Source organism: Scomber scombrus, chromosome 16 (assembly GCF_963691925.1).
Source record: "Scomber scombrus chromosome 16, fScoSco1.1, whole genome shotgun sequence".
Classification (NCBI taxonomy): domain Eukaryota; kingdom Metazoa; phylum Chordata; class Actinopteri; order Scombriformes; family Scombridae; genus Scomber; species Scomber scombrus.
Window position 1 is genome coordinate 21,850,934 of NC_084985.1, and position 11,191 is coordinate 21,862,124.

The following is an 11,191-nucleotide window of genomic DNA, read 5'->3' on the forward strand; positions in this document are numbered from 1 at the left end:
GTGTTTAGGAAAACAGCTTTGAGATTCATGAGTAAAGCCCTCTAGGTGCCAGCGCTGAGGAGGGAAGAGAGCGGAGAAAGAGACAGAGAGGACCATCACTTAGCCAGAGTGGGCTTTAAGCACTGTAATTAAATCATTAGACAAACCCCCCCTCCTCCTCCTCCTCCTCCTCCCTCCCCTCCCTTCCTCTCCTCTCCTCTCTTCTCTTCTCTCTCCTCTCTCTCTCAGCTCAGCCAAGCTCATCAGGGGCTCCAGTGTGAAATGATGAATCTGTATTTATGGGGATGGAGTAATTACACAGCTAACCTCTGAGGGAGCCCGGGAGGGCCACAGGGCCACTGAGCAGGGCGCAGGGTGCTCAACCTCATTAGCACTGCCCGTGTGTGCATGTGAGCGTGTGTGTTTTCTGCCTGAGTGTGTGTGTGTGTGTGTGTGTGAGAGCATATTAAAGTGCTGTTTTGATATTGAAATCAATGAGAAAACATCAATGTGCATTCTTCTATATATCCCATTACTGTCAATTTGAAGTTTTCAGCATACAAATGTGAAGTTTTCTCACCTCTAGGATCTCAAATTCATACTTTTACCACCTTTTTAAATTTTTTTTATTATTATCAACTTCACTCCACAACATCATTGACTTTAAACCTGTGGGCCTATCAGGAGTACAGTGGTCCATTCTTCACAGCAAACATCTGTCATTTTCCACTCTGGAGCTCCTGTGTGCTCCATATCTCTGCCATCTCTTATCCCCGTCAATCTCTGTCATTACCTTCAGTCTCCCTTATCTGTGCTCTGAAAATATGCTCCACTGACTTCCGTCGATAATCACGGACATTCCTCTCGGATCTGACCGACCATATCGATGCCTCCCGGCCCATCTGCTGGCCAGTGTCCCGGCATACCCTCCGGATCAGCTGTCAAATATACTCATAAAAAAAACATGCGAGGGGGATATGAAAAGGCAACTGTTGTAAGATCTATTATTATTATTACCTATTATTATTATTATTATTATTATTATTATCATTATTATTATTATCATCATCATTATTATTATTATTAAGTTGTAGATGTTTTTAAATGCATGCATTCCTTCTAATTTCGTGTAAATATTACTAATACAATAATATTATGAGCATTACAATGTGTTACTGTTTTACCATACAAACTGACTGGAGGGGGGGGGGGGGGGGCTGCTTTTGTTAAATAAAGCCATGCTGACCACAAAGAGGCAAATATACACTGCACAAACATGTACACACTTGTACACACTTCACAGGTTCCTCTCCTCTATAGACACAGTGAAGACTGCAGAAATTAGATCACACACACCCCAGCACACACACACATACACACACACGCACGACCTAGGCTAACCAATGCACTAATCGCCTGCCCCGGGCATAGGAGGAGCTTGGTGCTTAAGTAGGCTGCCAATCAGTCAGTCAGCTCCACATCCAGAAGCTCCTGCGGCCAGACGCACGCATCACTCCGCACTAGAGGTGCCAAACTGCGGCTCTGACAACCACTCCGGGTCGGTGGAAGTGGAGAAGTGGAAGCTTGACAGTTTCTAAAAAAAAAAGAAAGGAAAAAAAGAAAGGGGGACTTTGGTGATTTAGACACCCCCTTCATCCTGCTCGTCTTCTTCTATCTGGGGATTCATACTTTCTCTTTTTTTTCCTCCTCTCTGCCTCGTCTTGCTGTTGTGCGACTTTGACTTTGAGATTTACTGTACGCGTCTCCGGAAATGGCTTTCCCTCAGCTGGGGTACCCCCAGTTCCTCAGTGCCTCCCATGAGGTGTACGGGGGCGAGCGGCCGGCCTCTGCCCGAGAAGGAGCTACCGAAGGCGGCGTGAGCTCGTCCGCTACCGCCGCTGCTGTCGGCTCCATGCTGGGGATGTACGGGAGCCCATGGGCGGCTCATAACTACAGTGCCTTTCTGCCGTACAGCGGAGCCACAGACCTCGCCCTCATAACCCAGATGGTGAGAGTTGCTACTTGTTCACCTCAGACTCAGGCAGCTCAGGTGTTAATGATAGACCACTGATCTCTTGTTTATTGTAAACTACTGCGCAATTTTCCCATGGCTCTAAATGACATTTGAATATAGTGATGGCGCAATATTAAGCTGTTTAGAAACGTTATTCAATTATAATTCCACGAAGTCCAAACCATCCATTGTCAGTTAAAATGCTGTTACCCTTTTATTATTAAATGTGAATATGTCCAGGGCTGTATTGCAAAATATTGAACCGTCACATGTAAGAGAAATTAATTTTCTTATAGTATAAAACTAAACTTTACAAGTGTCGGTTGAGGGTAATTTGCTTGTAAATTATGTAAATCTCAGGGGAGAAATCACTGGTAATTTAGATTTAACTTATGTATTATCAGATATAGCTTTTATTAATTCAATTAATAATGTATGAACAGAAAAATTGAAAGATGGATTCTATTTTCATTATATTTCGTCTATGTTCATTAAAAATAAAAAAAGACAATCATTTCACATTTAATAGTCTAATAAAAAGCAACCACTTCAGAGAATAAATAAAATTGTTTTATGAATTGCTGTTTTCAGGCTCAGCTGCCGCTTCAGTGTAAAATTCATGAAATGTTGAAACTTTTTTAAAACTTATTTTTTTGCTCTAAAATAAATATATCAAATGTGTTTACGCATTTTTTGCATACACAGAAGAAATCTAATTTTCAAGCACAGCCGCTCAACAAGTTGTCATTTCTCTCTGCAACATTTCAGGGCTCACAGTATGATCTGAAGGACAGCCCGGGCTCCCACGCAGCCTCTCTGCCTGTCCACGCCGCTCAAGGCTTCTACCCGTATGGCCAGTATCCGTACGGAGACCCGTCGAGGGCCAAGACGGCCACTAGGGAGACCACCAGCACCCTGAAGGCCTGGCTGCAGGAGCACCAGAAGAACCCCTACCCCACCAAAGGAGAGAAGATCATGCTTGCCATCATCACGAGGATGACACTCACACAGGTGGGTAATGCTCAAGCTGTGGCTTTCAACATTTGGAAAATATTGACCAGTGTAACTTATTAGGGGCCCCAAAAGAAGTTGGGGACATTTGATAAGACGCACAGCACATACAGGACTACTTGCTTGTTTTAACTACATTCAAACGTTATGTCCAGATTCTACAAGAGTAATATTTTATCTAATTAATTGTTACATTAGTTATTATGATAGCCTAAATGCCAGCTGTGATTGACACTTAAATAAAGCCACGATTGAGTGAAAAGTCTTCAGATGTTTTATCTCAAAGCTCTTTCTGTGATTATAACGAATAAACACACTGATGAGTAACGGGTCGTTTTGCAGCCCTACATCACAAACCAATGTATCTGATTTATAATGCGTGAAAATATGTTAATGTTTCCAGGTGTCGACATGGTTTGCGAACGCCCGCAGGCGGCTGAAGAAGGAGAACAAGGTAACCTGGGGCCGCAGCGCCGAGGACAGGGACGGACGCATCTTCAGCAGCGACAACGAGGACGAGCACGGCAAGAACGGCAGCGACGACGAAGACGACGAGGAGGAGATTGATTTGGAAACTGTTGATATCGAGAGACCCGAGGAGCAGCGAGCAGGGGAGCAGGACACCGAAAAGGGGGAGGGAGAGGCAGGCCTGGCCGCCAGAGAGGCCTCGGAGCCGAAGAGCTCAGAGAGCAGCAGGACGCTTTCTGTAGAGGGCCTGAGAAGAGTCGAGGCGGCTATTTCTCTCAATAAGTCGCCTGTTGTCAAACTCGCAGTGGATCATTCTCCAAGCAGACAGGAGTGCCAGAGACCACCCCAGAGCAAACCCAAAATCTGGTCACTGGCTGAGACCGCCACGGCCCCCGACAGCTCTCACAAACTTTCCCCCGCGGCCCATGCACACCATCCGGCTTTGGCCTCTGCCGGCCACCCGGCCTTACTCCCGGGTCATGGGATATATACATGCCAGATTGGCAAGCTGCACAACTGGGCCAACGCGGCTTTTCTGAATGCCAACTCTCTTTTGAACATGAGATCGCTCCTCGGAGGGGCGCCGGCAGGACACCTGCCTCTCCAAGGCGCAGTGCCGGCTGCGCGTCATGACGCACGACCAGCGGTGACGGGCCCTGGAACTTCGGGGACGGAAGACGACAGTGATGTAGAGTCGTCAGGAAGTTTCAGTCCAAAAAGAGATGGTATGGACTACATTTAATTGTACAACGTTATGCAGATAATTTTTTTCTTAAATAGGCCTCATTTGACGCATTTGGCAACAAGAACTGATCCAGAAAAAAACCCAAAACACACCTACAGGACAATATTAGTGTTACTTATATTATTATGTGTTATTGTTATTTGCAGGTGATTTTTTTTTAGAATAATTTAAACCAATAAATTGTTTAATAATTAAACGATTTTCTCTTTTTACAGACGAAGAGAGCGACCACAGGCCTGACTCCCTTAAGTCCCCATTCCAGCTGATCACTGACAGGTAAACCTCATGCATTTGAAATCAATTTGGCGGGCATTATCAGTATCAATTTCTCTCCACATATCTTCTGCTAAATTAACCTCAAAGCAGAGGTAAACACTGTTACACCTGACTGGGCGGAAGGCAGACCTCAGCACATAAATCATGTGATTGAGTCCCCACTTTAACGCCTCGTCAGGCAACAGTCTAATATATCCTGCGGGGTCCTCCCCACCACCACCACCCCTCCCCTAACTCTGAGTTATCGCTGCCTGTGTCATTTAAATAATCTGCCTCCATTTATTCACGCCCCCTTCACTGAATGCAGCTAATGTATGTCAAAGAAAACGCTGATAGCACCATCATGAATGTAGTGGAGGGTGAAAAGGCATAAAACAATTTACCTAGTGTCATTTTAATTTGCATAGAGTTCCACATTGTTTTAGATGAAATTTTAAAACTAAACTCATAATATAAAAAAGGCTTTATTTTAAAAGATGTGTGTGTGCATGAGTGTGTGACTTTTTAAAGGAGTGAAAAACACACTTCTCTAATAATGTAATTGTATTTATGATGGAGATTTAAAGATGTTTCACTCCTGACTTTTTCCATTTTTGTCCTCTTCCTCAGACCTCACCATGGCACAGCAGCACAGCGAGTTCTGACATCAACATTATGAGAAGACAAAAGAGGGAAAAAAAGTAAAGAGAAAGAAAAGGAATAATTTTATTTAACGGAGAACAGTTTAATGAAGGCTATTTTTTTTTGACAGGGAAACCTGTCATAGTATTACTGTTTAGCTTCTATTCGCAAAAGAGATGGATGTTTTTTTGTCACAGATTTGCTTGTATCTCTCTTTTTAATGTCCTAGGTTGGTTTTTGTTTGTTTGTTTGTTTTCTTCCTTCCTCTGTTGTGAATGCAAACATTGAAAATTGTAAATACAGGATATGAATTTGTCTTTAAAGAATATATTTTTTGGGAACTAAATAAATGTCATTATAGTCATTTATTACTGAAAACTTTTTCACTAATTGGAAATTGACGATGGAAAAAAAGAGGAAATAAAGAAGAACATGGGTGTTCAGTGGAAATATAGAAGTGACAAACATTTTCTAAAGCAAGTACTTAACTTTTTATTTCCAGAAAGTTAAGAGTTGACAAAGAATTATGATGCCAATTTGCATTATGTTAAAATATATGACAGATACCAGATTTAGTGTGAATGTTATAATTAATCCCAACAGAGGCATTCTCTTTTTATGTTCATCCTTTTAAGATGTGCAGACACAGTGGATTGGATATTTTAAAGGGTAAATGATACATTTATATGAATATACATATATAAAAAAATATTGATTTCAATTGGTGGCTGTTTGCTTAATGGTGATCACAGTGCACCCACCTTTTAATTGAACCCTTCGTCACTGTGTTTAGTTAGTTTCACATTCTCCTTTGCCAGCTTAACCATGCAGTGTCAGCTCCCCCTTTCTTTCTTTCTTCTTTTTGCAACAAAAGTCTCATCCTTATTGAAATCTGCACTCTCACCAAAATTCGGAGACTTATGCCAACGCCTTGGAAAGCCACTGCAGACCCTGCGGAAATTGAAATTGAAGATTTCCAGGACCTTATGAACCTACGCCTGTGCTTTCAGCCAGGCCTTCTTGCTTTAATGTTGGATTATACCCCCTCAGTGCCACCACTGCCGCCTCTGAAATATGGATCAGACGGCAGGAAAGGCCAGCAGCCAGTATGGGGGCGGCAGCTCAGGGGGAGGTGGATGGGAGGAGGAGGAGGAGAGAGGTTGAGCAGGGGGGGGGGTTGTGTGTCACTCCAAGCCATCCTTGACGTTCACAGGCCCAAAGACAGGGTGTAGAGAGAGAGAGGGTGGGAGGTGGTGGAGGGGTTTTAAAGCTGTTAATGGTGAGTATTTCAAAGCTGTGGCCCTATATTCATGCTTGGATTGGCAGCAGATCATGCATGGCACATGATTTGGGGTCTTCAGGCCTCTCGAGGGGGCCCGGGCAGCCTCAGGTTCATGTGCAGACAAAATTTAGATTTAATTGCAAATTTGAAGTTGTAGAAATGTGGATATTGTGTTGAAAAGCATTGAAAATTAAGTGATTTAATGCCGCACTGAATTCTGATGATCTAATGCTGATATGACAGGTGATATTGTATCAAGTAGTCCGTCAGTGAAATGTCTATAATTCAGAATTAGGATACGGTTAATTAAATGTTTAGATAAAGTTAAATAGTCAAAGCAAGGATACAACAAAGAAGCATGTGTGTGCTGAACAGCTACGATCTAATAGTTGAATATGAACAATTGGAACAAAGTGCTGCTGATATTTACTTATTTGTTATTTGCTGATCTGACTGGGCAGATGGACAGTCCACAGTACAGTCAAACACACGTCCAAATGGTGATTTTTTTTAAGCAGGCGTGATACTCACTGCTGGGAGCTTTATGGACCTGGACATGTGACTCAATGCTGCCACCTCACTCTCAGAACAAGTAGAGCAGAATAGTACTCTGAGGAGTGCAACACTTCGTCTGTGCTCAGGTACAACACACGGTTTCTTCTGCAAACCTACTTTAAACATACATAATCATAGTAGAGCATGATTCGGTGTCATTATAGCTGAAAGACACTGTCAAAAATTCATTCGTCAAGTCAATTAACCCATAATCAGACGCAACTAATTTGCCTCGAAGGGCTTAAACTGTACAGCGTATGACACCCTCTAACTTTGGACCCTCAGTTTCAGATAAGCACTTGATAACAAAACACTTCAACAAGAAAAAAAAGGGGGAGGAAATAATTTGATTCCACCTGATATTTGCTCAGTTTGTACTTATACCTCATTCCACCTTAGTCATTTGCCTAAAATGATCAAAAACAGAATGCAGTGCCAAATGCTCCCGGGTGAGGCCTTATTATACATTTAGTTCAACCTTAATTAGTGCAAATTTGTACTTCTCATGCCAGAAACTAATTTGTATCATGGTTGAAGATTAAAATATATATACATAGCCTGCAACTAAAATACACCTCTGATGTGTGTGAAAACTGGACTTAAATATACTCCTTGAACTCCAAACCTGAAAAACTGGCTACAAATAGGCAAATTATAATGTGGATCTGATCATTTTGACTTTTGTAAGTGATTTATTATCTAATTTGTAGACTAACCAGACATAAAATATAGTTGATTTTCTATAGATAGAGATCGGTGGATATATCCTTATACTGGAAGTCAGACTGAAGTGGTTTTATCTGTCATTACATCAATCATCCATCACCTTTCACCACAGGAGTCTATAACCAACCTGACATGAGTGTATGAGGTGTGGGAAAAATTGAGTTGTGAGTTAAGTGGTGTATTCAACATGCATCCGATTTTCCTCCTCACTCAAAATTCTGTATATCTTCATCCATCCATCCATCCATCCGTCCATCCTCTCACACAGAGAGAAAGAGATGGAAAGAGCAAACTCGAGTCTAAAGAGGAGCAAACGAAAGAGAGAAAGAGAGAGAGAGAGAGAGAGATGATGCAGTGAGAGCTGTCATTGATGTGAGAACAGCATGGAAGGGAGCCAGACACTTGAGGCCATTTTCACTTCCTCTGCCAACTCTGACAGACTGCCATCAGCGAGCGGCTGAGGAGAATATCAGCCGCTCTCTCTTTCTCTTATACACACTTCACTTTTTCTACACTTCATCCCAGCCAGATAGCGCTACTGTTCTTCCAAGTACCCAAACAATATGTTATTCTTTCAAAAGTTGGATATCGGCGAGCTTAGCATGATGGGGCTGAAAAATGACATCAAATGGCTGTTTCATCAGTTAACACAGCGCGTCCAAAACGTGTTTTTGTTATGAAAGGAGGGGAAAGGGAGGGAGAGAGAGAGAGAGAGAGAGGGGGGGGGGGGGGAAGCAAGCAGATCCAAAATATGATTAGCGTTTTCTGGCTGTTGCAGCTAGAAAACTTCTTCAGAGTCTCAAGTTTTGTGCTTCATGTTGCTTGTTTGTCATCCAACCTGTCCCCGAAACTTTTCAAAAAATAGAACCGGTGCACACTGTAAAGAGCCGTAAGTGAGGAAAAACAATTCCACGATACTTCTCCTGAGCCTGAGCTCTTCTCTGAGGAGTTTTTAGAGTCATATCAGCCCCTCAAACTCTCAGTGTGAATAGAGTCTTCATTGGTGCTTTGGTATTCTGATATAGGCTCTTTGGTGAGTTCTAATCCCTATTAAAGAGGCAGATTATGGAAGGGATTTGTCTTTGATTCGCCTGTCCCACTGCTCTTTTCTGTCAGCATCTCGCTCCCTCTCTCTCTCTCTATACATATATATATCCTTCCCTCGTTCTTTTTCCTCTATGCTTCTCTGTCTATCATGATGGGATGGTCATGGATTGAACAATGATTTCCTCCATGTGTCATCCCCCCCTCACGCTCCCACCCTCAGCCACCCTCCTGTGATTATAGCCACATGTATGAGGGCTCCCGGTCGCCTGAATAGATTTGTTAAAAGGCCCCCAGTGGATGAGAGAGGTCGAGGCTCCATAGCCTGGTCCTCGTGTGCTCCACTATCCCCCTTTAGAAGCACTCTGCATGGGGGTGAACTCCCTGCCAGTCCCATCCCCATCACCATCACCGCCGTTCCCCCCTCCTGCTCCTCTCTCCCCTCCTCCGCCACGCAGAGATAATCGGGCTTATGTAAAGACGACGTGCTCTTTTGACAGTCATCAGCTCATCAGTGATCCAATCAAGCCCAAATCCGTCATTGTTCGCCCCTCAAAGTGTCTCAAATCCGCTTGTGCGGGAGAGAGGGGCTTCGCTCTTTATCCTGCCAATCACTCCTGACATTCCTGCAACTGTTGCCATGGCCTGGGGGTCAGAGGTCGTGAAAACAGAGAGCATGAGCTGACTCGCGGTGAATGGCGGAACGCTAAAGGAGGGACTCTACGTGCAAACGGCCCCCGTCGGGTCAGCCCACGCAGGGGGTAAATGTAGACAAGTTAGGGCTCTATAGCCTCGCTGAGAGGGCCAGCCGGGCAGAAAGATGTGGGCAGGAGAGTAGAAGGGGAGGTGTAGAGAGAGAGAGAGGGTTGACGGAAGAGAGAGAGGGCAAGAGAGGTGTGTGTGGAGAAAGGAGGGAAAAGAGGGTTAGGGAGGGACAGTGTTTGATTGCCAAATAGGCTTTACAGAGATTGACCTCGAGGGGCTTGGTGAAGAAAAGGCCTGACACACAGCTAAAGGCTCTGGAGACGAATAATGAACACACAAGTTAATATTTTTTGAATTCTTAATGTTTCTGCTCGTAAAATGTCCCAAAAAAAAGAGTAGAAATGAATTCTTTACCTACTGGAGCTCAACAACAAGCTGCTAGCAAAGACAAATGTTTGATCTACGTGTGCGCGCATGCTAGCTGCTGAGCTGTAATTTGAAATGGAAATGTACCTCCCAACGCAATGAAGCTAATACATGTCGTAACGGGATAAACGGGGCACTGGGTTAAATCTGTTGTAATGTTGTCAAAAGAATAATTTTCTGTACCCAATGTATACGTAAGTGAGCAAATGTTTAGCCTAGACAAGATATCATAGGGAATTTACGCCATTCACTGTTCCTCCATAGGGATTAGTGGAATTAAGCGTTTTACACAAAAGCAAAGTATCAAAACTCATGGGTAATTCAACAAGCGCCACAATACTGAGTTTACAGACTGCTGCTTCTTAGCCCCGCGTTTTATTGTCGCGTTGCAGCTGCGAGTACCTTGCAGACAAATAGCAAACATTGTCAATGCCTTTAAAGGAGACAAATTTAATATACAGGGAAAATACACACAACAAATACTATGAAAGGGTGGGAGTGATAAGTCTTTTCTGTTGTTGTCCATCCATTCATGGCAATAATCTGAGGGAAGAAGCAGATTAGGGGCAGAGGGAGGGTTCGTGGCTGAGTGTCCGCATCGCTGGCTCCTTTCAGCCATTTTGAAACAATGTTTATCCACTGCACTGTTCTAGCGTAGCAACTTAGCGTAGTGTACTGCTGTGAGAAACCTGAGGGGGCTGAGGACTGGCTGCGTCTTTGTTCGGCATCCATTGAGACACGCTGGTGTATTAGAGCGAGGTGGGCGGGGTGGTGGTGGGGAAGCGGCACCAAATGAATTCATGTGCAATTTATGTGATTTTTGGTTGTTTTCGTTTATATATCTGGAAGATGTCGCAGAAAGAAATGAGGGTTGACAGAGCGATTTAGTTTTACAGACGTTGTTTGCACGTGAGGAAGAGAATCAGCACTGGATGGACTGTTTTAGTGATCAAAAATCACCAATGTGACATGTAGAGTGCAGCAAACTGAATCTGTATCTTATCATCTGATCTACAGTTTATTATTGAGAGCTAAAGGTTTTGTTTGGGCGAGTTGGTCTGGAGGTTGTTTTTTTGGTTGGTTGGTCCACCAGTATGATCCAGATCCTGAAATATCTGCAACTTAGTTTCCTGGATCTCATGCGATGTATGCTAATGACTTTGGTGATACTCTGACTTTTCATCCAGGGGTTCTGCAGGGTTCACCAGTTAAATTTGAACTTTTAAGAGCCTTTCTAATACATAGAATGCAATATAATACCTTTAATGTATGTAAGTATGATGGAAAACCATTAGGGACCTTATGGCCTGTCACAAAAATCCCGCTTTTAGATGTATTA

At 43.3% G+C, this 11,191-nt stretch overlaps 1 protein-coding gene across 1 annotated transcript; it reads left to right on the forward strand.

Moving 5' to 3' along the window:
- Positions 1-1,750: 1,750 nt before the first annotated feature.
- Positions 1,751-5,151, forward strand: irx1b (iroquois homeobox 1b). The gene is made up of 5 exons (XM_062436129.1): positions 1,751-1,987; positions 2,762-3,004; positions 3,408-4,197; positions 4,433-4,493; positions 5,103-5,151. The coding sequence occupies exons 1-5, from the start codon at positions 1,751-1,753 to the stop codon at positions 5,149-5,151; spliced, it is 1,380 nt and encodes a 459-aa protein (XP_062292113.1).
- The last annotated feature ends 6,040 nt before the right edge of the window (positions 5,152-11,191 follow it).

Bases quoted from the DNA above. Each gene is read 5' to 3' on its own strand.
- irx1b (XM_062436129.1), top strand. From the start codon at position 1,751: ATGGCTTTCCCTCAGCTGGGGTACCCCCAGTTCCTCAGTGCCTCCCAT. The intron at 1,988-2,761 runs GTGAGAGTTGCT...GCAACATTTCAG, and splicing joins TCGCCCTCATAACCCAGATG to GGCTCACAGTATGATCTGAA. The intron at 3,005-3,407 runs GTGGGTAATGCT...TAATGTTTCCAG, and splicing joins CGAGGATGACACTCACACAG to GTGTCGACATGGTTTGCGAA.